General features: G+C 46.2%; 2 protein-coding genes across 7 annotated transcripts in view; one reads left to right on the forward strand and one right to left on the reverse strand.

Moving 5' to 3' along the window:
* The window catches only part of arhgef19 (Rho guanine nucleotide exchange factor (GEF) 19), a 28574-nt gene extending 1928 nt beyond the window's left edge, over window positions 1-26646 (reverse strand). The window contains exons 1-15 of one of the 6 annotated variants that reach the window (XM_052058589.1): window positions 26127-26642; window positions 16165-16870; window positions 15607-16062; window positions 14011-14143; window positions 13184-13269; window positions 12848-13104; window positions 12015-12175; window positions 11785-11937; window positions 7506-7635; window positions 7342-7416; window positions 7186-7275; window positions 6244-6407; window positions 5447-5605; window positions 5274-5356; window positions 304-408 (exon numbers count right to left, since the gene is read on the reverse strand). In XM_052058589.1, coding sequence (XP_051914549.1) covers window positions 304-408; window positions 5274-5356; window positions 5447-5605; window positions 6244-6407; window positions 7186-7275; window positions 7342-7416; window positions 7506-7635; window positions 11785-11937; window positions 12015-12175; window positions 12848-13104; window positions 13184-13269; window positions 14011-14143; window positions 15607-16062; window positions 16165-16849 — 2737 coding nt within the window. In that variant the 5' untranslated portion in view covers window positions 16850-16870; window positions 26127-26642. Of the gene's footprint in view, window positions 1-303; window positions 409-5273; window positions 5357-5446; window positions 5606-6243; window positions 6408-7185; window positions 7276-7341; window positions 7417-7505; window positions 7636-11784; window positions 11938-12014; window positions 12176-12847; window positions 13105-13183; window positions 13270-14010; window positions 14144-15606; window positions 16090-16164; window positions 16871-26126 lie in introns of all 6 variants that reach the window. The other 5 variants (XM_052058587.1, XM_052058590.1, XM_052058588.1 and 2 more) reach the window with 5 other exon arrangements.
* Window positions 1-27616, forward strand: part of LOC127596313 (uncharacterized) — a 747551-nt gene that overhangs the window by 127208 nt on the left and 592727 nt on the right. The window lies entirely within an intron of this gene.

Consider the following 27616-nt stretch of genomic DNA (forward strand, 5'->3'; position numbering starts at 1 on the left):
AAAATATTTACTTGGTGGTGTAATTTCAGACTTAATGTGGGCAGCCACTCCAGACATCAAACTATTTTTTTTCGGTATATACAAACAAAAAGTCCCGTGGTCACTCCTAACTAGACAAGCCGAAAGGAATGAAGATATACCAAAAAAAAGTCTGTTTTGAATATATTCCCTTTTTGTTGACGAAATGTGACAAATAAGCCTACAGTTTGTTTGTTTGTTTTTTTGGGGGGGTGTTTACATGGGTGTGTTGACATGTGATACCTTCGGTATATTGTGGGCATGTATTTTAAACCATTTTCTCACCGTCACTTGTGATGGTCTTGGCATGGAGAATGTCTGCCTTCTCCAGTGTTAACTCATCATGTTCTTGTGCCTGATAGCTTCTAATGCACTGGACCTGAGATATGTCTGAGATGAGAAAATAAGGAAATGCAACAATTAGAATGGTTAGCCTTCATGCATCACAGTGAACCACACCCGTCCAACCCAAGAGGTGTAGTAGGGCAAAACAATTTGTCAAAGTCAAATCGACAACGCAAAGTAGTAGGATGCGGTTTTCACATAGTTAATAATAACATCCATCCATCCATCCATCTTCTACCGCTTATCCGGGACCGGTTCGCGGGGGCAACAGCTTTAGCAGGGAAGCCCAGACGTCCCTCTCCCTAGCTACTTCTTCCAGCTCTCCCCGGGGGATCCCGAGACGTTCCCAGGCCAGCTGGGTGACATAGTCTCTCCAGCGTGTCCTGGGTCTTCCTCGGGGTCTCCTCCCGGTGGGACATGCCCGGAACACCTCACCAGGGAGGCGCTCAGGAGGCATCCGAATCAGATGCCCAAGCCACCTCATCTGGCTCCTCTCGATGTGGAGGAGAAGCGGCTCGACTCTGAGCCCCTCCCGGATGACCGAGCTTCTCACCTTATCTCTAAGGGAGAGCCCGGACACCCTGCGGAGAAAACTCATTTCGGCCGCTTGTATCCGGGATCTCGTTCTTTCGGTCACGACCCATAGCTCGTGACCATAGATGAGGGTTGGAACGTAGATCGACCGGTAAATTGAGAACTTCGCCCTTTGGCTCAGCTCCTTCTTCACCACGACAGACCGATACAACGTCCGCATCACAGCAGACGCTGCACCGATCCGCCTGTCGATCTCTCGCTCCCTCCTGCCCTCACTCGTGAACAAGACCCCAAGATACTTAAACTCCTCCACTTGGGGCAAGATCTCCCCCCCGACCCGTAGGGGGCACTCCACCCTTTTCCGACTGAGGACCATGGTTTCAGATTTGGAGGTGCCGATTTTCACCCCAACCGCTTCACACTCGGCTGCGAAACGCTCCAGTGAGAGTTGGAGAGCCCCGTTTGAAGGAGCCAACAGCACCACATCATCTGCAAAAAGCAGGGATCCAATACTGAGGCCACCAAAACGGACCCCCTCAACGCTTCGGCTGCGCCTAGAGATTCTGTCCATGAAGGTTATGAACAGAATCGGTGACAAAGGGCAGCCTTGGCGGAGTCCTACCCTCACTGGAAACGATTCCGACTTACTGCCGGCAATGCGAACCAAACTCTGACATCGGTGGTATAGTGACCGAACAGCCCGTATCAGGGGGTTCGGTACTCCATACCCACGAAGCACCCCCAACAGAACTCCCCGAGGGACACGGTCAAACGCCTTCTCCAAGTCCACAAAACACATGTAGACTGGTTGGGCGAATTCCCACATACCCTCGAGAACCCTGCTAAGGGTGTAGAGCTGGTCCACTGTTCCACGGCCGGGACGAAAACCACACTGCTCCTCCTCAATCTGAGGCTCGACTTCCTGACGGACCCTCCTCTCCAGCACCCCTGAATAGACCTTACCAGGGAGGCTGAGGAGTGTGATCCCTCTGTAGTTGGAACACACCCTCCGGTCCCCCTTTTTAAAAAGAGGGACTACCACCCCGGTCTGCCAATCCAGAGGCACTCTCCCCGTTGACCACGCGATGTTGCAGAGGCGTGTCAACCAGGACAGCCCCACAACATCCAGAACCTTGAGGAACTCTGGGCGGATCTCATCCACCCCTGGGGCCTTGCCACCGAGGAGCTTTTTAACCACATCGGTGACTTCAACCACAGAGATAGGAGAGCCCACCTCAGAGTCCCCAGGCTCTGCTTCCTCCAAGGAAGGCATGTTGGTGGAGTTGAGGAGGTCTTCGAAGTACTCTGCCCACCGGTTCACAACGTCCCGAGTCGAAGTCAGCAGCGCCCCATCCCCACTGTACACAGTGTTAGTGGTGCACTGCTTCCCCCTCCTGAGACGTCGGATGGTGGACCAGAATTTCCTCGAAGCCGTCCGGAAGTCGGCTTCCATGGCCTCACCGAACTCTTCCCATGCTCGGGTTTTTGCCTCGGCGACCACCGAAGCTGCGTTCCGCTTGGCCAGTCGGTACCCATCAGCTGCCTCTGGGGTCCCACAGGCCATAAAGGCTCGATAAGACTCTTTCTTCAGCTTGACGGCATCCCTTACTGCTGGTGTCCACCAGCGAGTACGAGGGTTGCCGCCACGACAGGCACCAACCACCTTACGCACACAACTCAGATTGGCCGCCTCAACAATAGAGGCACGGAACATGGTCCACTCGGACTCAATGTCCCCCATCTCCCCCGGAACATGGGAAAAGCTCTGTCGGAGGTGGGAGTTGAAACTCCTTCTGACAGGGGATTCCGCCAGATGCTCCCAACAAACCCTCACAATACGTTTGGGTCTGCCAGGACGGACCGGCATCTTCCCCCACCATCGGAGCCTATTCACCACCAGGTGGTGATCAGTTGACAGCTCCGCCCCTCTCTTCACCCGAGTGTCCAGAACATGCGGCCGCAAATCCGATGACACAACCACAAGGTCGATCATCGAACTACGGCCTAGGGTGTCCTGGTGCCAAGTGCACATGTGGACACCCTTATGTTTGAACAAGGTGTTCGTTATGGACAGTCCGTGACGAGCACAGAAGTCCAATAACAAAACACCACTCGAGTTCTGATCGTGGGGGCCGTTCCTCCCAATCACGCCCCTCCAGGTCTCACTGTCATTGCCCACGTGAGCATTGAAGTCCCCCAGTAGAACAAGGGAGTCCCCAGCAGGAGTACTCTCCAGCACACCCTCCAAGGACTCCAAAAAGGGTGGGTATGCTGAGCTGCTGTTTGGTGCATATGCACAAACAACAGTCAGGACCCGTCCCCCCACCCGCAGGCGGAGGGATGCAACCCTCTCGTCCACCGGTGTGAACCCCAATGTACAGGCACTGAGCCGGGGGGCAATAAGTATGCCCACACCTGCTCTGCGCCTCTCACCGTGAGCAACTCCAGAGTGAAAGAGAGTCCAACCCCTCTCGAGAGGACTGGTACCAGAACCTAGGCTGTGTGTGGAGGCAAGTCCGACTATATCCAGTCGGAACTTCTCTGCCTCACACACCAGTTCGGGCTCCTTCCCTGCCAGAGAGGTGACATTCCATGTCCCAAGAGCTAGCTTCTGCAGCCGAGGATCGGACCGCCAGGGTCCCCGACTTTGGCTGCCGCCCAGCTCGCATTGCACCCGACCCCTTTGACCCCTCCCACGGGTGGTGAGACCATGAGAAGGGGGACCCACGTTGTCTCTTCGGGCTGAGCCCGGCCGGGCCCCATGGGTGTAGGCCCGGCCACCAGGCGCTCGCCAACGAGCCCCACCTCCAGGCCTGGCTCCAGAGGGGGGCCCCGGTGACCCGCGTCCGGGCAAGGGAAACTGAGTACCATCGATTTTATTTTTCATAAGGGGCTTTTGTGAGTCGTGCTTTGTCTGGTCCCTCACCTAGGACCTGTTTGCCATGGGTGACCCTGCCAGGGGCATAAAGCCCCAGACAACTTAGCTCCTAGGATCATTGGGACACACAAACCCCTCCACCACGGTAAGGTGACGGCTCACGGAGAGGCCGTCATATATATATATATATATATATATATAAGATGGCGCCCGAGTAGGCAGCCTTCGGCAAGTGCTCTTCAAGAGCCTTGCTTTTTTGTACTTTTTTGCTGTTTTTGTCTTTTGTTTTGTCACATGTTGTTTGTTGTTTCATTGTGTGGACCTGATATGGACTGTTTTCAGCGCTTTTTGGCCACGACATTCGTCAAAGGAGCAGTATCTGTGCTTGGTGGTTGCGCCTTCTCGGCAGCACGCCTGTACCAGCACAGATTTTGATTGGGAGGAATGTCGGCGCCATTGACTGTCGGTGCTGGACAGACCTGGGGCGCTTGTGTTTTTTGCGCCAGTAATGGGCAGCATTTTTCACAACCCCGATTTGTTCAGTGGCTATGTCAACGCTGTTGGACAGTTGGCGTTGGTGCGGCTGGATGGATGGCCGCTGAAGTTGAGGATGAGGAGAGAGGAGCGTTGGCGAAGAGCGCCGATGCATATTTGGAACCGTGAGTCGCCGCTTGGAATTGAAATGGATTTCATTGGGACAGGAGAAGTTAACCAATCTCTTTTTTCGTCAATGGATGCTACAGCTTCTTGTTGACTTTGAAACTTAGCTTGTAGCCGACGTGTGCACATTTTGAGCATGACGTCTCTGATCCACTGGTTAAAGGACACTTTGATTCTCTCCTCTTTCATCTCAAACCGCTTCAAACAACAAAGCGTGTGACGGAAAAGTGGTTAGGACTGCACGACTGTCTGTGTTTTATGTTATGTGTTGTGTTTATTATTTTACCTTATGTTAACTGTTTTGTAAAGCGCTTTGTTACAGCTGCCGCTGTTGTGAAAGCGCTATATAAATCAGCATGTATTGTATTGTATATATATATATATATATATATATATATATATATATATATATATATATATATATATATAATAACATTTAAAGGAAAAAAAGGTGGATTTTGTTTGGTCGGGGGGCTTGTGTATGTATGTATGTATGTATTTATTTATTTATTTAGTATCTAGATAAGTTCAGTGCCTATGAAGTGAAGTCCACATGTTTACATATCATTGTTTCATAAAACATGAATACTTAATTTTATGAAGTTGTTGAAGTGAAGCTGTAGAGATGACAAGCCAAAGTGTTTAGTAAGTTAAGACCTCTTTTGGAAGTATAGATGAAGTGTCTTTCGTATGAACTCATGTTTCATTTGTCTTAATTTTAGCATCAGCCTAACATACGAGACCAAAACATTTCTGTTTGTTATATCTGATATTGCTTATTGTAATACAGTTCACAATTAACATTTTTCAAAATCCTTTAGCCTTACTTTAGACTCACCATCATTCTCACTGGCTTGCTCAATGTCTTCTCGAGGATTGGATGGAAACATGGCTGCGATCCATCGCTGCTTTCCGCTCCTTCTTGCACACAAAATCAACACAAATTAGAGTGCACTTTTGATCAAAAGCATCCAGTTATGCTCTCATGTCCACTTATGTCTCGGTACATACTCAGTGTTTGACTTGAGCAAAATCTGATGTTTGAGTTGCTGTCCTTCACACAACTGTAGGTGGAAGATGAAGCCTGAGATTCCTTGCAGCTTCTGACTCAAATCCTTCACTTTTAGCTCTCCTATCTTGGCGTGAACAAACACCAAGAACTTCCATGTGCTGCAACACAACCACAAACTGTTGGTTACAAAATCATACCAAGTAGGACTTATTCACATCCTCCAAAACTGTTCATTTGGAGAATAGCGTCTACTTTTTTCATGTTTAAAGTAGAATCATCAAACATCCATCTATTTTCTACAGTGCTTGTCCTCATTAGGCTCGCAGGTGAGCAGGAGCCCATCTCAGTAAACTTACGAAGAGGGAAGGTTAAAACCTGGACTGGTTGGTAGCAAAACACACGGCACACAGACCAACAAGCATTCGCGCACTTATGGGGCATTTTGAATTTTCAGTGAACCTAACTTGCATGTTTTTGCAATGTGGGAGGAAGTACCCGGAGAAAATCCACAGATACACAGGGGAGAACATGCAAATTCCACACAGGAAGGCTGAAATTCCAACCCTCAGAATTGTGAGGCAGATAAGCTAACCACTAGTCCACCATGCTTCCTGAAAGTAGAACCAAACAAGCAATTAAAAAAATGTAGCCAATATTTTCCATTTCATTTTATTGCCATTCAGAGTACTTGTATCATCAAAATTTGAAAGAAGATGATTCAGCTCATCTGGCTACGGCCTTCCCTAAGTGGTACTGTAGGATAAAGCTGTAATGAAGTGGCCTGCTGGTGACCTACTCTTTTCTCCTGGACAGCAGGAGGCAGTCGTTGAACAGGTGCAAGTATACTGGCTTGGTGGGCAGCTTGAGTTTGGATCCAGAAATACTCATGGTCTGCATGTCCACCTCCAGAAGTTCACCATGCTTCACCAGCCAGCGAGACTGAGAAATCAGAGGGAAGATCTAGAAAGAAGGAAAATGTGTGTTTAAGTCTCTGTAAATGAAATAAATGTGTTGTAAATGACACACCCCACATAGAAGAGTGTTGTTAATAACCTGCCAAATTTGAAAGTTGGAGTGCTTTTGGTTGTGTAAAGCACAGTGAGTTGCCTAGTCGATGAAATGTGGCATATATAGTAAATAGACATGCTTTAACTGCATAAATCTCTCTGTTTAAAGCCACGTATGACTGGAATATCTCCAACTGGGTCACCTGCCATGGGAGGCGCTAGCCACCAGCTAACTTGCGAACCAACTGTCGCTCCTTGGAACTGGACCACCAGCTGTGGACACGCCTGTGGTATCACCTCCACTTGGGAATTTAAATAACAACATCGAGCTGTTCTGTAAATTGTGGCGTCCAGGAAAGATGCATTTTAAGGAGTATAGGCATAGCTAGCTAGCTAACTTTATAATGTAGCAGTATAACTGGGCCTCTTGATATTTGGAAATCTCAATTGCACTGCATCACCATGAGATGTGAATGACATCACTCAAGTTTGTCAGGAGCACAGTTTTAGTTACGCACTCTTAAAAAATACATAAAAATGAAAAAATATGAGAGGAAAACTAAAATGGCGAAGAAGAACAATCCCACAATAATTCAGTGCAACAAAGTTTTTAGTGTTTGCACATTTTAAACAATTATCTTCAAACATTTAGAATGTATTTCAAAAACATCTCTGAATTCACTTTATGGGGTTCGAATGTTTTGTTTTGTTTCAATCAACAGACTTGTCACCTTGCCCTCAAACTGAATTTTCTTATTGAGATGGATGAGTTCCTCCATCCTCTTCATGGACTGCACGCTGGAGTTGCACTCCTTAATGATCTAAGACAAGATCGTCACCAGAGTTAGGATTGTACACTAGTCTTTTTAGCATGAGATATTAAGTACCCTTTTTAACTCATTGAAAGCCTTTGTTGCAGTGTCTTCATCTCTGGAGCCTGGAGTGGTCCGCTTTAAGATGTTCTACAAACATTTTAACATTCTTTGAAATGTATTGCATCATGTTACATATTCTGCAAATGTAAAGTGTCTGCAGGGTGTTTCAAGTGTACCTCCACCAGCATTTTAAGCCGAGTGATCCTTTGGAATGGGAGGATTAGAAAGGAGGTCAGAGGAAGTCTCTGGCAGACGCTGTCTTCCTCCAGACGGGCCAAAGTGGCAGGAAAGCGAGCTTTCTCCTGCCTGACGATACAAGAGGGGCCCATGTTGAAATAATCATTAGAAAAATTCAGTTTAATCCTAATGCACAACATAACACACAATGCAATGCACATGAACGTCCAAAGTACCAGTAATTGGCTGAGGCTTCATTTGTGTCACGTCCCGTGTTTGCCAGCAGGGGGCAGGCTTTTCCTGCCTACCGCCGACACACCTGTCACCCATTAGGGACTGATTACACAGGCTTTATCTTTGTGCTCGGGCAGTTGACTTACTGCCGGAGTATTCCACGCCGTGCCAATTCTCTCGCTTACTGTGCTAATCTATTCGTTGCCGTGTAGCCTTGTGACTGTGATTGCGCGTCGTTAAATCTACTCTTATGAATTCCTATTGTTGCCAACTATATTCCTTGCCATCTCGCAAGCGTTTTCTGTTACTTCCTTTTATTCCTGGTCCTGATTTTGACCAGCGTTTTCTGTTTGTTGCTCCCGGACGGGTATTTTGTGTTTTGTATTAAAACTCATTTGTTCTCGGACCATCTTTTCTTTGTCTGCTATTTCGGGGATCCACCTCCTTATCTTGTTGTGCACGAAGCGATCATTTTATCGCTTCGGGCACAACGTGACAGAATACTCCGGCCACCATGGATCCCGCAGACTTAGAAATTTGTTTTTCCGCTCTGTCCTGCCGAGAGCAACAGTTGAGTCAGCAGGGCCAAGCCATTGCGGAAATCAGCAGCGCGGTTTCCATGCTGGCTCACAGGGGCGATGATTTCGAACCCCGTTTGTTACGGTTGGAGGAACGGAGAATACCTTTCCCCGTAGTTCGTCCTGCCACCACTAAGGCACCCGCATCATTTCCTACTATGATGAGGGAGCCGTCGCTTCCACACCCCCCACGTTACGGGGGTGAGCACGGGCAGTGTGGGTACTTCCTCCACCAGTGCTCGCTCGTTTTCGACCAGCAACCTTCCCTCTATGCTACTGACGCCGCGAAGGTGGCATATATTATGAGCCTGTTGACAGGTCCGGCGGCGTCATGGGCGATGGCGACAAGCGACGCGAAGCCGAGCCTCCGGTCTTCATTCCACGGCTTTGTGGCGGCGTTTCGCCGGGTGTTCCACCATCCCGTGCGGGGCAGAGAGGCTGAGGGCCGGCTACTTGAACTCCACCAGGGGAGGCGATCGGTGGCGGACTACTCCATCGAGTTCCAGATTCTGGCCGCCCAGAGTGGCTACGGTGACCGGGCGCTGTGCGGACTGTTTCGTCGTGGATTAAACACCGAGCTCAAGGATGAGCTGGCGACTCGCGACCACAGCTCCAACCTGGAGGAGTTAATCGAGCTCTCCCTGCGATTAGACAACCGCCTGAGAGAGAGAAACCGGGAGCGGGGAGGTGATCGTTCTCCGTCCCGGTGTGCCACGTACTGCGGGGAGGAGCCGATGCAGCTGGGTGGCGAAAACGTTGGACCGGAGCAGAGACGGCGCCGATTCAACGATCAGGCTCGGTCTGACAGCTGTCAACGAGGACCTCATGCTGCTCCCAGCCGACCGGAACATTCCCCATCCTCGCCCTCCAAAAACTGTGAGTCCCGACCCCGCGCAGAGTCCCCCACGCCTCGGCGAACTGACTCCCGGCCGGGACACACCGGGAGACTGGAACTCGAGGGCGAGATATTTGAGGGGTCCCGGTCGCGGCGGGTTAGGGCTCTGATAGACTCGGGGGCTGATGGTTGTTTTATGGATACCGACTTCGCCGCTGACCTGGGCTGTTATGTCGAGAAGTTGGCCGATAAAAAGCGGGTTTGTGATCTCGATGGACGCCTCCTGGGGGTCGTAACGCAAAGAACAGAACCACTAAAACTAAAATTATCCGGTAACCATGTTGAGCATCTTCGGTTCTATTTAATGCAGTCTCGTAACGCTCCGGTTATTCTCGGCTTGCCCTGGCTCAGGACTCACAACCCCGTAATTTCCTGGGAGCGTCCGGCAATAGAGAGTTGGAGCCGGAACTGTTATGAACGTTGTTTAGGATCAGCCGTAGGGCAGCACGAACGTGCCGGTGACGACATCCCCGAAACTATCTGCCTTGACGGAGTGCCAGACTGCTATCATGACTTGCGACAAGTGTTCAGCGAGGATCGCGCACGCTCTTTGCCCCCGCACCGACCCTACGATTGCGCCATAAACCTGCAGGCGGGCGCTCCGTTGCCAACCTCACGGCTGTATCAGGTGTCTAAACCCGAGCGCGAGGCACTGACGGAATACATCAACAGCTCGCTCGCTGCAGGTCTAATTAGACCATCGCGATCGCCGTTAGGTGCGGGGTTTTTCTTTGTTGGAAAAAAGGACAAATCCCTTCGACCGTGTGTGGATTATCGAGGTCTGAACGACATCACGGTAAAAAATAAGTATCCGCTACCATTGCTGGACTCCGCCCGCCATGAAGGTTCACCCCGTGTTCCACGTTTCCCTGCTCAAACCAGTGGTTTCCAGTCCCTTGGCTCCGCCTCCCACTCCGCCCCCCCCTCCGCGGGTCGTCGACGGTGACCCGTTGTACACGGTTCGTGCCATCCTGGACTCTCGGCGCAGGGGAAAGGGGTTCCAGTATCTGGTCGACTGGGAGGGCTACGAGCCTGAGGATCGGCAATGGGTGCCCCGCTCCTGGATCCTTGATCCGTCCCTTCTGCGCGACTTCCACGCGGCTCATCCAACCAAGCCGGGTAGGCCGCCGGGAGGCGTCCGTTGAGGGGGGGGGTACTGTCACGTCACGTGTTTGCCAGCAGGGGGTAGGCTTTTCCTGCCTACCGCCGACACACCTGTCACCCATTAGGGACTGATTACACAGGCTTTATCTTTATGCTCGGGCAGTTGACTTACTGCCGGAGTATTCCACGCCGTGCCAATTCTCTCGCTTACTGTGCTAATCTATTCGTTGCCGTGTAGCCTTGTGGCTGTGATTGCGCGTCGTTAAATCTACTCTTATGAATTCCTATTGTTGCCAACTATATTCCTTGCCATCTCGCAAGCGTTTTCTGTTACTTCCTTTTATTCCTGGTCCTGATTTTGACCAGCGTTTTCTGTTTGTTGCTCCCGGACGGGTATTTTGTGTTTTGTATTAAAACTCATTTGTTCTCGGACCATCTTTTCTTTGTCTGCTATTTCGGGGATCCACCTCCTTATCTTGTTGTGCACGAAGCGATCATTTTATCGCTTCGGGCACAACGTGACAATTTGAAATGTATTTTATGACTGAATAGTCGAAGGGAACTTAATTTCTTACTTTTGATGACCACAGATAAACATTCCAATGCGTTTCCTTTTATGCTTAACCGAAGAACAATAGTTTACAAACATGTCCCAAAAATGACTCATTAGTCCAAGTCTTTTATTAAAATTAACTGACTTCATACTATTAAGAATGTATTATGGACTATTAAGATTGTATATACTGGTATATATATAAACAAATCACCCAGTTAACTTTGGAGCAAGCTTTGCATCAAAGGCAACATTATTGCACTTGAGAAATTCTTCGGCTCACTACAAGTTAAGTCGTGCAGGTGTATATAAAGCCCAACAAAACCACCCATGTCGACTAGAAAATATTTAACAGCACCACGTTAGACAAATGTTTTTGCTCTTGTCATGCATGTGTATCTTCAGGACAAACACGACTAAGTTGTTTTGCAAAGCTTTTGACGGGAGGCACTTTACTCTTTTTCACACAAATCACTGGATGAGCCTGCCATAGCCCCCATACAGCACTTGCATCCTGACGATTTCTGCTCTCAAATCAAAGCAAAAATATCGTCCGAACGGTGGCTTGTATCTCGAGGAACTCGTTCTCCTGGTCTGCTTGGAACATTTAACCCTTCACTCTCTGGATATGTTCTTCAGATGGTAGAAGGCTGTTTCAGTGACTGATTTGATACGAATGCTGAAAGTCAGATCCGAGTCCACCAGCAAGCCAATGTTTCGTACTTGTTCTTTGGTTTTTAAAGGCAGTGACTCTATGTGTGTACTAACAGCAGCGCTCTTTTTATTGCCAAAACCAATTACCTCTCTTTTGTTTTGTTGAAGATGAAGCAGATTTATTTATTTTTGACAGTAACATAACAAGGCAAGAACTAGCGAGAAGATGACTGAAGCAACAAGACAAAGACCCTACTCACAGGAGACGCTGATAGGTCTGTTCTTGGTAAGCCTGGTTGGTTACATAAGGTAAATAGACCCTGCGCAGAGCCGGGCAGTGATCCAGAACAATGTCACACACGTCAAAATGCAGAATGTCTTCCTCCAACCTGCTCTCCAAGTCATGAAGAAACCTGCAAGTAATGGAGAGTGCTGGATACACCCTCATGACAGACATGTTCAACGACAGGCAAGTGCCTCAAGACTTCACCTCTCACTGACATCTTTGACTTCGGGCAGCTTGGAGAAGAGCCACTGCTTGTCCTGAGCGCCAAGACATTCGGAGAGTTCCTGTGACAGCATGAAATGATCCACAGCGATGGTCAAACTTCGGATGTATGAGGCCTCAGATGTCACCAGCTCAAACTTGGCCTAAAGTGAAGAGTAATGAGTTATTAACTATGAGCAGACCCAGGACACTGGATAGTAATGGACAACCCAAGGTAAAAGTTTACTTTGCAATAAATATGTTCTATGTGCCCGCCTAGCACAAACAATATTCTGATTAATATGGTGTTTGTGGAATAAGAATTAATCAGATGAATCCATCCATTTTCATCTATCTAAGGGGGCTGCCATATTGGTTTTATGCCGCTCGCCGCTGTCGAGTGAAACTGACGTCCACTGGCCTTGGGCTTAATTTGTCAGCGTCTGTTTGCTGGATTTGGTTTCATGACATTTATAATGAGAGCTCGAGGATAGTTTGACATCAATGGATACATTAATCTGCTTAATTCTTATTCCACAAACGCAATATTAATCAGAATACATTGGATCCCCACTATTCATGTAGGATAGGGACATTCGAATATCAAAGATCTGCTGCATTATATCCATCCATCCATTATCTGAACCGCTTATCCTGACCAAGGTCGCAGGTGTGCTGGAACCTATTCCAGCTGTCATCGGACAGTAGGTGGGGTACACCCTGAACTGGTTGCCACTCAATCACAGCTGTATTATTATATTTAAGAACATTGAGGGGAGAAAACACATGGAACACATTTTTGCCTTTAAGGCTCATTTGTGTGATGTGAAAACAACCTCCTGCAATTTTCTCTGCTCATTGCTGAAGTTGTCCAGCTGACCACTAGAGCGCACGTCCGGGATGTCCTGCCACAGGGCAAAAGCAGAACCTCGCGAGGAGCAAAAGGAGCTGGATGGAGATAGACTGAATGGAGATGAGGTCCCATCGGAACCGATGTCTCTGAGGCCGTCCTCGTCTGTGCCCAGCTCCTTGCCCTGTTGCCTTTGGATCTCTCTGTTAATGGCAACATCGCTGTATTCTTGATACAAGATGGCTACAGGAAACATGGAAACATTTTTCAGGTGTCGGCTTTTAAACAGAATCAGAAAAAGAACATTTGTGGAAGAACTTACAATTTGGCAAGAACCTTGATAAGCGATTGGAGCAAGCAACAACAGGCGATGTGCACAAGTCTTCCTCAATGGACCTCTTCCGGATTCTGTCATCATCAATGTTAAGTAAGATCACTACAGTGAACCTCCACTTATTGATTCATTTCATTGCTCTTTGCATAACTTTGCTGTCTTTCTGTAATACTTTTAAGATGAACATTTGAAGGGTGAGTTTGCAATTTTCCATAAAAATCAGTTCTTGTCATATCTTTTAAAAAGGTTAGTATGGCTTGACAGTAGTACATTTGTGGAACATTAGTTAAGTAGCAGGCGGCCCGGTAGTCCAGTGGTTAGCACGTCGGCTTCACAGTGCAGAGGTACCGGGTTCGATTCCAGCTCCGACATCCCTGTGTGGAGTTTGCATGTTCTCCCCGGGCCTGCGTGGGTTTTCTCCGGGTGTTCCGGTTTCCTCCCACATTCCAAAAACATGCATGGCAGGCTGATTGGACGCTCTAAATTGTCCCTAGGTGTGAGTGTGGGCGTGGATGGTTGTTCGTCTCTGTGTGCCCTGCGATTGGCTGGCAACCGATTCAGGGTGTCCCCCGCCTACTGCCCGAAGACAGCTGGGATAGGCTCCAGCACCCCCCGCGACCCTAGTGAGGATCAAGCGGCTCGGAAGATGAATGAATGAATGAATAGTTAAGTAGCAAACTCCACCCGTAATTAGCCATCTCAGGCGACGGCCATGTCGCCAGTTTCTGTCAACTGAAAATGACATCACAGTTGCTCAAGACAAAAAGCAAATATTCCTTTACAAATAAGGCAGTTTTCTGAGGGAAAATACCCACCCAAGTTTGCTGCCCCACCAATGTGTTGGCACTCCATTGTCACTGCTGGACGATGGCGGTGCAGGTCCTACAGGACTGTTGGGGGCGCTCCCACTGTAGCCTCCTGAGCTGCGTTGCTTTGCGTTGGATTTATCTAGAAGGGGTTTAAGTAGCAAGTAAGTCGTGCAGATGTATCAAGATACCTGCTTTTAAAAGTTGGCATACATAGCCCAGAAAAAAATGATTTGGGGACCTCCGTTTTTGCCAATAGTATTGATTATGTGTCATTCATACACCTACTATATACTCATTGTAACACTGGCAGTGTTATTTCCCTTATTGTCAACCTGACATGTCTGAACCTATACTTTTTAAAATCTCAAATCGTAGCAGATTCTAGAGCACATCGGGGTTGGTTTACACAACATCATAAGTGATAAAGCAACTCGGCATATATATATATATATATATATATATATATATATATATATATATATATATATATATATATATTCCCCATCTCAGACAATGGGGAACAGAAGATGAAGCGCTGGAGGAGGGACCATCATGGGATGACAAGCCCCTACACGGGATGTACCACCGGACCATAACTGAAGTGGCTGATCTCAAGAAGTCCTATCAGTGGCTAGAGAGGGCTGGCCTGAAGGACAGCACAGAGGCACTCATCCTGGCTGCTCAGGAACAGGCCTTGAGCACCAGAGCCATCGAGGCCCAGATATACCACACCAGACAAGACCCAAGGTGTAGGTTGTGCAAAGAGGCACCTGAGACGATCCAACACATAACTGCAGGGTGTAAGATGCTGGCAGGGAAAGCCTACATGGAACGCCATAACCAGGTGGCTGGCATAGTCTACCGAAACATCTGTGCGGAGTATGGACTGGAAACCCCAAGGTCAAAATGGGAAACACCTCCGAAGGTGGTGGAGAATGACAGAGCGAAGATCCTGTGGGACTTCCAGATCCAGACTGACAAGATGGTAATGGCGAACCAACCAGATATCGTGATCATAGATAAAGGGCAGAGGAAAGCCGTTGTAGTGGATGTAGCGGTCCCAAGTGATGGAAACATCAGGAAGAAGGAACATGAGAAACTCGAGAAATACCAAGGGCTCAGAGAGGAGCTGGAGAGAGCCTGGAAGGTAAAGGTGACAGTCGTGCCTGTGGTGGTCGGACCACTCGGGGCAGTGACCCCCAAACTAGATGAGTGGTTGCAACAGATCCCGGGAACAACATCGGACATCTCAGTCCAGAAATGTGCAGTGCTGGGAACAGCAAGGATACTGCGCAGAACCCTCAAGCTTCCTGGCCTCTGGTAGAGGACCCGAGCTGAATGAGGGACGGACACCACCCGAGGGGTGAGATGAGGATTTTTTTTTTTTTATAAATTCGTGTTAAAGCTGTCACCTGCTTTCTTATTTGGGGGTTCAACAAATTTCAATGGCAATGTGCAAAAATTAGTTGCTAATTAAATTGAATAAATTATTCCCTTTTCCTCAACTTGCGTATTACTTTTTTGACTCTTGTTTTAACTGACAATTATTTGTTTAAATCACATGTCATGACATACACCCTTGTTATTGTTTCCACTACTCACTATCTGGGCTCAAACCGCCAGAAATCTGTTTGTCCTTGGAGGCAACTCGGGCTGACAGCGACTTCCCCAACTTCAAGGTGAAGGAATTCTTTCTTTGGGACAGCTGGAGTCTAGAAATCAGTTCTGAGGCCGAGAAGCGCCGCCGCTCGGGGTCTACTTGGCGACTGTGCGGTGTGCTGCCGCACCCCGTTGCCATCACTGACGTGTACTGACTATCTTGTCTCACACCCGGTTGTGAGTCTTCCAAAATCGGCAGCCTTTCTGTTGGTAGATGGAGAATATCATCCTGAATGAGATTCTGCAGGTCCGCTGTGGCATCTGTAGAAGAAGGGCTGGTGTTGGTGTCTTGTGAGGATTGTATGCTGAAGTCTTCCTCCAGGAAAGATGCGAAGGTTACAGGGAAGAGGAAGTCCGCTTCTAGGACGGGGCTGCTGAGAGAGTCGTCACTCAGGCTGTCTGGAGAATAAACCTGCATCTTACGGCCTGCAAACAACAACTCAGCATATAATAGAATGGACATCTCACATCTGTGAAACTTTAAAGAAAAGGCTCACTCACGGATGGACTTCTCTTTAATCGAACCTTGGGATGTTCGCCTTTGCGGTTGGTAGGAGTCCATGTTGTGAAACTCTGGACCCTCGGATGAGGATGGAGAGCAAGGTATCTGGGAGTCCCAGGAGTCTCTGTTTGTGCAGAGGGATGACAGTGAGAAGGCCAAAGGGAGACTAAGAGGTACGTGTTGGGGACAAGACACTGATGTGCCTCGTGTGTGACTTTGTGCTCCTCCATCGGGCTGTTCTAGTAAATACGTCCTATGACCATTTGGACATTTGATGGCGCCCATGCTGGCATGACAAGAGTTTGACGTTCGCGGATCTTCCTCCTGGCCCGGTCCCTGGTAGCTTTTTGCCCAGTCATTGAGTTCACTCTGCGAGTGTTTAAAAGAGTCGAGGGCTGGAACGTGGGTGGCACATTGTTGGTCATAAGGAAAGCCATGTCCATTTACTCGAGTGCTCGCTGGTGGCTGATGATCGATGAAGGTCAAAGTCTCCTGCTGGCACACGGCCACATGCTTGTGGTGACACGGGTAGGGCAGAGGCTCGTCGTGGTGGGCGTCAGAGATCAGTGCCGCCGACTTGCCTGGGCCAGGGAGCCACATGCTGGGACAGTCTCCTCTGCAATGCAAAGTGTGATGGTGAGGCTGGAAATCAGGAAAAGGAGAGAGTCCATACCCAGGAAGCATGGCTACTCAAACACGCCAGATCTGAGGGAGAATGACAGGAAATAGAATATAATCCGACACTGCACAAGGACTGTAACATGGGGAATTTTCTACTGTACCACCAATATAAATTATTTTGCTTCCAATTTTTTTAATGCACATTTTCTGTCTGTAATTCTATTTTGCATCACTAACGTAAAACATTCAAATGTGTTTGCCTGCAGCGACGGACAGGAAATGAAATTTCATCTTCCTTTTTGTGGAATTGTGTGTGTGTGTTGTCAATGTGCAGCTGTTGAAAAGCAACACCTGTTCTCGTGATGAAAACTAGGACAGTGCGCCTTATCTCTGTCTGACTGCCCACTCCACACACACACACACAGGAGATAGGTACCGGTAGTTAGCACAGATGGTTATGTGTTCCCAGACAAGGGGTGTCTTTATGCATGTTTGAGCCTGGCTGACATCTGAGATTCTGTGGGAAGCGCTCAAGCTGATCCTATCATATGGTGGCAGCCACCAGGCCCTCGACACAACTTCGATCTTATGCTGCATAATGTCACAGGGTGAATGAGAGGCCAGCAAACGTCACTTAAAGCCACATTCCAAGATACAATTCAAACAGTTTTTGTAAGCATGTCACAAAGCGATCTCAAAAATCCCACAAAGGGCATCAAATGATCTTATTCCACCTGCTCATTCCTTGTGCTCCTAGTTTCCAATTACGCCAGTAGAAATCCAATTCCTGAGATGTGTCTTTTTCCCTGTCCTAGCACCAACAGGCTACCGTTTGGGGCTTTTTGCCCTCTAAATTCACTTTGGCTGCTGTAGGGCACTGATATGTTCTGCTGCATGTGGCACAGCGGGGTGGTGCATGGCAATAAATATCAACACTTAACACCAAAAGTGTAAATACAGTGAGCCATTTCCTACTGTCACAGTCGGAAAGAAAACATTCAAATGTAAAGACCTCCACATTGCTTTATGCCGCATTACCCCAGTTGAAAACATGTTCAACTGCAGCCATGCTTAAAGTGAGCAATATTTCATCTTTGGGGTGGCACAACCCTTTGATTTGGAATAACTGTGTCAAGCCTGCAACCCGTTGATTTCATCAGACTTCGGCATTCTTCATTTGAAATGCTTTTCCAAGCCTTTACTGCAGCCTCTTTCAGTTCTTGTTTGTTTCTGGGGGTTTCACCCTTTAGTCTTCATTTCAGAAGGTAAAATACATACTCTATTGGGTCTATGTCCGGCAAAAAAAAAACAACTACATTACAACTGAGCAGGAATATTGATCTTCACTTGATTCATCTCAGACTTTTTTTCATGTCACCTTTTATTTAATTTGTTTGCATTGTTCCGAATAAGACCAAAAGTCTGAACCTTAACCTTGTTTTTCTAGTTTATAATAGAAACATGCTTGAATATAGTATGACCATATTAGGGAGGAACCAAAGCACGGGTTAGGATTTTATGTCAAAGTAGTACAGGGAGTCAAACATTCAAGACAGAACCCTACGCACTTTTTTCATTTCATTGTTTTATATTTATGGACTTTTTTTTTTTTACTTTTTACCCTGAACAAGATTAACTACTGGTATATAAAAAACCTTTACTATATACGATGTAAAACTCATCTAATTAAAAGGGAAATTAAAAATAATCGTTATAACTGGGATGTGGCTGTGTTCAGAAGGAAACAATCACATTCAAACTCATCTTCAATGGGAGTCACTACACACCTGCCACCATTTTAAGTGTCTCAGATTAACCCCAAACGAAATTCAGATGTTTTAGTGGGCTATTCCTGACATTTTCTTGCTTTCTTGTAGAAACCTGAAGTCCAGCTAAAGAAAAACAGTCCCAAGTATAATAATGCAACTATAATAATACTTGGGGCTGATAATACTACTATCATTGGGAATTTCGCCATTGCGAGACTAATAAAGAATAAAAAATTTGGTGAGGAGTTTTTGTGTCAAACATACAGTACCTTTGACAAAGATTATGTTTCTCATTGCTTTAGCAACCCCAGACATATTACGTCAGTGTTCTTTACCATTGACGGACCAGTCAGAACACACCACACTGGCTCGAGTCAGTACCAGTGGGGTGAGAGCTGCGAGTGCGTTTGCATAGTATGTGCGTGTGAGATCACAACAGCACACTAATTGCATTGTCAGTGTACACAGACACACACACAAGCCCACACTCGTGGAATTTTTCCAGCGACACTGTGTATGCGTATGTGCTTAGTTAGATTTAAATTTTTTTTTAAACACTCAGGTTGCAGCCTGTACATATTACCATGTGAATCTAATCTGCTGAGAATCCATAGTGCTGGCTGATGCAACTTAAACTATATTAGCTGATGTGCTCGCCTTATGTCCTGGGTTCAGTATAAGACAAACACAGTGATATACTCTTCATTGAGACGTCTCATCTTCTCTCCGAGCATCATTCATTCATTCATCTTCCGTACCGCTTGATCCTCACTAGGGTCGCGGGGGGTGCTGGAGCCCATCCCAGCCGTCTCCGGGCAGTAGGCGGGGGACACCCTGAATCGGTTGCCAGCCAATCGCAGGGCACACAGAGACGAACAACCATCCACGCTCACACTCACACCTAGGGACAATTTAGAGTGTTCAATCAGCCTGCCATGCATATTTTTGGAATGTGGGAGGAAACCGGAGCACCCGGAGAAAACCCACGCAGGCCCGGGGAGAACATGCAAACTCCACACAGGGAGGCCGGTGCTGGAATCGAACCCGGTACCTCTGCACTGTGAAGCCGACGTGCTAACCACTGGACTACCGGGCCGCCTTCTCCGAGCATCAATATAGCATTAATATTATCTGATTTTTGCAGCGGCAATAAAACAGCAGGAAGCCTCTTTTTTGATGAATTGTTCAGCACTTGCAAAACTGTTGCTTATTATTAAGTGTGTTGAGTTCAGTGCCACCATTAAAGCACTTCATTGCAAGTATGCGCTTGCAAGTCAAAGCAAAAAAAAATAAAGAACATTGGCTGACCACAAATTGCATCAGTCGTGTCTTAAGGCACCATTTGTGCATTTAACAATAAGCATCTCTGGTGATTATGATGTATTTCATGATAGTGGGTTATGTTTTGTCATGTTATTATCTAAATGTTGCTGCAGAACTGCTGGTGTATGTGGTGCAATTGCGTGCCACTCTCTGACGTTATTGGATAGCAAGGGTCACCAACCTTGAAAAACGTCAATGTGCAACACTTGGATTCTATAAATCTCTGCCAGTCTTCCTAGAAAATCAAGAGACACAGGCAGATTACGTCAGTTAGGTCCCCACGGAAATTCCCCGGTACCAAATGCATGGCTGCCACTGTCTAAAATCGCTAATGAGAAATAATTACATTTTGCTATTATAATCATTTTAAGACCAGACTTCTTATTGATGCGGTGATGGAGGCGCGAACTCAGGTCACCTCCCGCGGTCGTAAAGACAGGTGTGGACCCTTGAGGATACGGTTGCGAGGGGCCTGCTTACCCAAATGTGGACAGATGGCGCAGCCTCAGGAAACATATTTATGACGGCCCAGACACCAGCAACATTCAGTCTGACAAATCTGTCTGCCAATTACACAAGGCACACGTGAATGTGGAAGATGCAATTTGGTCAAAACTGCAAGGGACGGGACAGTGAGGTGAGTTTGTGGAGTTTCCTTGCAGCAAGCCAACAGAAATTTATGACAGCCTGGAAAAAAAACAACCACCACCATCTCGCGAGTAAACTCCAAGAGCGTCTGGACCTTTGACCTCCACAAGACTGACTCTCCTTTTGCCCTAACAAGCCTGCTCTCATGTGACAAAAGTGCAAAGGAGCTTTTGGCAAGCTTACACCACTTCAATCATGACACACTGTGTCATAAAATCCTCAAGTCAGCATCCAGCCAAATATGTGAGCACATAGTGACATTTGAAAACGAACCACTCCATGAACACCTCAATCTGACACATTGGCAAATAACATGAAAGAAGTTAAGATACCATTAAAATCCTAACATAATGTCATAAACAATGTTTTTTCTGCGGACGTTGTATCGGTCTGTCGTGGTGAAGAAGGAGCTGAGCCAAAGGGCGAAGCTCTCAATTTACCGGTCGATCTACGTCCCAACCCTCATCTATGGTCACGAGCTATGGGTCATGACCGAAAGAATGAGATCCCGGATATAAGCGGCCGAAATGAGTTTTCTCCGCAGGGTGTCCGGGCTCTCCCTTAGAGATAAGGTGAGAAGCTCTGTCATCCGGGAGGGGCTCAGAGTCGAGCCGCTTCTCCTCCACATCGAGAGGAGCCAGATGAGGTGGCTTGGGCATCTGATTCGGATGCCTCCTGAGCGCCTCCCCGGTGAGGTGTTCCGGGCATGTCCCACCGGGAGGAGACCCCGAGGAAGACCCAGGACACGCTGGAGAGACTATGTCACCCAGCTGGCCTGGGAACGTCTCGGGATCCCCCGGGGAGAGCTGGAAGAAGTAGCTAGGGAGAGGGAAGTCTGGGCTTCCCTGCTAAAGCTGTTGCCCCCGCGACCCGGCCCCGGATAAGCGGTAGATGATGGATGAATGGATGGATGGATGTTTTTTTTCTCCATTTGAAATGGGTCTCCTTATCTGAAATCAACGGTCTCAAACTTGGGCCTTAAACTGGACAGCGATTTCAAACTCGATCGGCAAATTGGTGCCGTTGTTAAATCAAGCTTCTTTCACCTTAGACAGCTGGCCAAAATAAAACCTCTCCTCTCACATGAACACTTTGAGACAGTAATTCATGCCTTTGTCACATCCCGGCTCGATTACTGCAATGCCCTTTACTTTGGAGTCAGCCAGTCCTCCATTAAGCGCCTTCAGCTGGTCCAGAATGCCGCTGCTCGCCTCTTGACTGGTACTCGTAAGAGGGAGCATATAACTCCTACTCTGGCATCCCTTCACTGGCTCCCCATTCATTTTAGAGTTATTTTCATGATCCTCCTCTTTGTTTTCAAATTTCTAAATAATCTCGCGCCACCTTACCTCTCTGAGCTCATCCGCCCCTACTCACCTGCCCGGCGCCTCAGGTCTGTGGACCAGACTTTGTTAGAAGTACCAAGAACTAAACTGAGGCTCAGAGGGGATCGAGCCTTTTCTGTTGCTGGTCCCTCTCTCTGGAATGACCTCCCACTGAACATTCGGCAAGCCTCCTCGCTGCCCATCTTTAAAGCCCTCCTCAAAACTCACTTGTATTCTTTGGCGTTCGACTCAGCATGATTTGTCCTTGATTTTACTGTTTGGTGCTTTCCACCGCCTTTATTACCGATTCGTCTTACTGTTTATTGTGCATGTTAAATCGCTCCATGTACAGCACTTTGTATGCAGCGATGGCTGTTCGAAAGTGCTCTATAAATACTGTTGACTTGACTGTTCAAATGTCAAGATCATCATTTCACTTTTTCCATCAACAATGTGACAAATAACCAGTACAAATGATTTTAAATATTTTGTTATTCTCTATGAAACAAGTAGTAAAATACAAACGACTGGTTGCACAAGTTAGCACAACTTCTGATAACTGCAATGTGGCTCTGTTCAGAATAGGTCCATCACATTCAAACTCATGTTAAATTGAAATGAGCAGATTTGTTTTCCTTTTTAAGCCGAACATATGCGTCAGCTTTTCTATGAAGCCCAACCCCACCCCCTTCCGAAGGTGGGAAGCGTCAGCCCCCTCGGCACCAACAGCAATTAACCCCAAAAGGGGGGATATTTGACAACAAACCCCCATGATACCGGACATTTGAGCAGCACCAAAATACAAATTGTGGCTCAGTCCTGTTATGTAAATAATTTCTTATGTTATTTATTGAAGTACTTTTTTCAGACTGAATCACTGTAATTTGTGCTTTATGTCAACATGCTATGAGCATAAATGTCCTACTATAAAACTCACTCATGTTACTTCAATTTTAGTACGTAATTCCAATTTTAGTACTATAAAACAATGAGGAAAAAAACGACCTGAGTCATTCAAAATGTGTATTAGATTTAGAGTTGGGGTAGGGGGAGGAAAGAGAAACAGAAATGATCCAAGTTTAACTTGAGAGAGTTAGAGCAAACAAATGGCCTTAACTGCCTAGGCTCAGTTTTAAAGTGTGCACATGTTGTTATTTTTTTCCCTTTATCTCACATCAGCACTGGCACTTTGGACTCATCCCATTTATTGCGTGAACAGGATGGAACAAGCTACCTTTTCAAACAAGAAATGCACTTAACAAATTGACCGTCAAACAATTATTATCCTTGAAAGAAACTGGGTTAAAGCCTTGGAAAAACACAAAGACACCGACCTGCTGTTTGTGTCTGTGTGTGTGTTCGGGCTAAATATTTTGTTGCAAAGATGAAGAAACAGATTTTTTTTTTTTTTTATGCACAGGTGTGTGCAGACATTGCCTCGGGCTTCCGCATTTGCACGCCTGCTGCTCGAAGCGGCTCAAGTGTGCCAAATGAACTCAAAGAACAGCAAAATAAATACCCCTAAAGATTTGTCTTATCTTTTTATGAGTCAAAAGCATCAATTAAAGTCATTATTAGTGTATTGCACACTAGGTGGTCCTTTTAATAGACCAGCTTTCAAGTTCATGTCCATTTTCAAGGGCCTTGTCCTCCTACTCATATTGCAACTACCCCCCCCCCCCCAATCCCAACCCCCAGGAGATAAGACCCTTGGATTCTCTCAGCCCCTTTTCCACATTCTCAAGATAACTTCGAACCACATTCCTCTTAAATGGACTGCTAAGCCGAGGTCGGAGACAATCAAACAAACGAACCTGCACACATGCGCACAGGTGATATTATAGACTGGTAGAAGCACTGCAATTTCAGCCACATACACCACAGTGTGGTGACCACACTGATCTCAATCGCGATATTCTTCTTCTACTCACTACCTTAATGTGTGCACACTATGCATGCACAGCGCCACATGGCCCCTCGGAGGCCAAGATGCGCACTGCAGGAACAGCCAGTCTGTTGTTTTTTATAGTTACTCATTGATTTATTATTTCACTTTGTTACAAATTTGTTTCCGTGTTGTTCTTTCAATTTATGTTTAACGTTTAATTATGGTAGCTAAATAAATATGAATAAACAAATAATATTTTGAAATAAATCAATAATCATGCTTCTTAATTATCATTTGATATCAATGAAAATAATCATGACAAATTTTCTTCCTCCGCATAATCGCCCAGTGCTACTTTTTGGGGCACGTGTGTGGTGTGTGGTGAGATTTTCCAATGTAAAACGTGCCTTGGTTCAATAAAGGCAGAGATACACTGCAAAGAGTAACGCGTGTACACTAGACATCATGCAGCAAAAAAAAAAAAAAAAAAAAAAAAAAAACATTATTTCAGAGACTACACACACATACACGCACACGCAAAGACGCACACCTGTCTGATTGATTTCAGAGCATTTAGTCATCAGCGTGGCAGACAGTTTAGCCCCTCTTGGCAGATTGGCAATGAGTCAAAGTGTCCAAATTCTTAATTGTGCGCCCTAACGTGTCAAATGTGCTTTCACAAGCCAATGAGTCTCCCGCCGAAGCTTGCAGGTGAGACATGGAAGTCGTGCGTTGGATAGAGGTGTGTACAGTTTGTAACAAGCTCTCATGGGGGATGAACATACCCCAGACATGCGCTTACCTGCCCCGCTGTGCAACACCTCCTTGGTGAACGGCAACCAACATCATCTTCTCGCTCAATATTTTCATTAGCAGTTTTTTGTTCTGGGACGCAAACGCTTCCAACACACTATCTTAATGTTTAACAACAAGACTCTGCTAAGAGTCCACCACGAGCTGTTGACAAAGCAAAACAGACAGACTCACTTCATTTTGACTGAGGAGGGGCAAATTAAGTCAATCCAGAATATGAGAAAAATTGGACAGTACAAGGACAGCTTTGCTTGTACAAAAATGTGGTTGTCATTGCATGGCTGAATAAACTGTTCAAAAACGTTGAAACTGTGCATTATGTTACAGCGTCTGACAATAACAAATCGATTTTTCAGGACGGCTTGAACCAATTAGTTGACAAATCAACTTTTTTACTCTGCAGCGACGTTTTATTTGTCGGTATTGTATTTCGTGTCTTGAAAATTCAAATGCTGAATTAAGATACTCTTCTGTACAGTAGTTCAATAAAAACAGGCATAGGCACATATTTTCTTCTTGTGTAAAATGACAATTTGGCTATACGTCTGGTTTGGAAGAGTGCAGTCCTTTGTGCCCCACCAGTCACACTTAAGGAAAAAATGTGGCCTCCTCCATTATTTAACTTCCCCATTCCTGGCATAGAAGATCGACTTTCATCACATTCTCGTCAACTAATAAAATTCTGTAGTCGTTCAACCCCTGTGGGTATAAAACCTCTGGTTTCTTTTTAATGAACATAATTACTACACTTCTGTAGATCAACGCTGGTCATCATGGTGGCATTTGTAGAGTCCAATATTAAATTTTTTGAGAAACACTATTTTACCTTGAACAGCGGCATCTTTTCATTGTTATCCAACGCTTAATAATGCACAATCTGCAAGTACAGCTGGCAGAGATCTTTAAGCACACTTTTAAAATAATCCAAACGTAGCAGAACAAGAGAGCATAACAACAAATGGTACAAACGGTAGAACGGTGTGGAATAAAGCCTGTTGTTTTCCAAACAAAATGGATTGATACAATCACAATACATATCAATAATCATGGCCAACGATGTACATCTTAAAATGTACCTCCAGTCATCATTGTCTACTGGTGTAAAATGCAGGACGACAGCAGATAACATTGAGGAATAACTATGCTATGCTGAAATACTTGTTTTGCTGTTCTTTTAAATTTACACTGATTCAAAGTGCGCCATCATCTATAGGTCAACAGTGGAATTACACCTAAGAGAAATGAGTTATATCAAAATACTGTTATTAACTGAAGAAAAATGAAGGGGGCTACTGTATTTTATAAAAACAGAGGTTTTTCCTAAAAATGTTGCTTCAATCAAACAGACATTGTGCTGCTCCACCTAATGTGTGCATCTTGGCCACCTGAGAGCAGTATAATCCAGACATATGCATGTACTGTTCATGGAGACTGTCTGTTTCTCAGTACACTTCTAATATTAGTCGTTCTTTGCAGCGGATATAGCAATGCGCATTCTCATTCCAATCACAAGCGACCAGTCCAAGGTGTCAGTTGTGATAGGCTCCCCACATGTACGTATCGAGATTGAATACCTGAAGGCTGTGAGCATCCTAGCAGGGCCGACAGACGGATGCCGCCGGCGACAGTATGAAGGTCCTGTCTACCATCAAAAGCTCAGAATGAGGAGCAGCTCTGTTGTTCATTGCTGCCTTGTCTTCCTTCTGTCCTCCCTGCTCCCTTCTTTTGGAAAACAAAACCTTCTTCCACTCCTATTGCTTGCTCGGAGAAAGAACAACAACAAAAAAAAGAGGTTAGCCACTCACAATGCAGATCCCCTGACTGTGTCTGTTTCTCTTCTCACTCCTTTCTTCCCTCCCCTACTTTGGCCGTCCCTCTCTCTCTCTCTCTCTCTATCACTCACTTTCTATAACTGTTGGCTTCTAACTGGCTCTCATTTTCCTCCTCCTTCTCCTGCCTTCCCTCCCCTTGATAAAGGTCTTGCTTGCAGCTGAGCACCTGCCCGAGGAGGGAGCGGCAGTGAGGAAGCAAATATTCAGGTTAAGAGGCCTGAGTGACCTTTGCACACATTTTCATCCATTCTGTTGCGTTACTGAGCAAAGTTCAGTTTCGTACATTTGACTTCCTGGCACACTTACATGGCACACAGATTGGAACAAGTTGAAGTGGGGGGAGGGTGAGGGAGGAACATTTCAGACCAATCTGCAGAGAGTAGGCTTTGCAGCAAATAGGCGTGCCACCACATCCCATAACTTGACATTACATCAAAGCAAGAATAAGTAAGGATTTTATTGGTCTATTGAAAGTTTAAAAGGTAAGGTGACCATGTACATCCATGTTTTTTGGGGGGGGGGGGCGGGGGGGTTGTGTGTGTTTACTGATAGTATATTGGACCTCACATATTTGCAGTTTGGGACCCGATGATTCGGCGTTTAAAAACAAAAGTGTCCTGGAAAAAAAAAGCCGATCCCCATTTTTTGATGGAGAACAATTTCTCTGTGTTTTCTTTTTCAAGAAATTTCAGAGTAAAATACGTATATAATATTTGTCATGTCCTTGTTTACGATGATACTAATGCAGCGTGTTATACCGGGGACAAATTCCTTGTGTGTTCTACGTACTTGGCCAACGAAGATGATTCTGATAATATATTTGTCCTGCATTTATAACAAGTGTATTTGTACATGGACTTTTACGAACCATGGGTTGGCTCAGTCCCGATCTCCCACCAACTGCATTCCTGCATTCATAGCTGAATGAATTAACGCAACACCATGTTGATTCACATACTCGATGTTTCAAATCATAATAAAATGTATTTGTTTGTAACATCAGGACCACTCGTTATATATCTTGGAGCATCCTCAGCCACCAAGATGATATACAGCTATTTACATCCACAGTTTATCTGATTGCAAGAGATTCCCTTAATTTGAAACACACCTTGCTGTTGCTGGAATCATGTTCAGTCTGTTTTAAGGATAATTACTATAAGGCCCATTTGTCTTTTTTTTTCATTGGTGTGTGCAGGTATCACGCAATTTTTTACAAGCTTTATTAAGTT

Source organism: Hippocampus zosterae, chromosome 2, assembly GCF_025434085.1.
Source record: "Hippocampus zosterae strain Florida chromosome 2, ASM2543408v3, whole genome shotgun sequence".
NCBI lineage: Eukaryota > Metazoa > Chordata > Actinopteri > Syngnathiformes > Syngnathidae > Hippocampus > Hippocampus zosterae.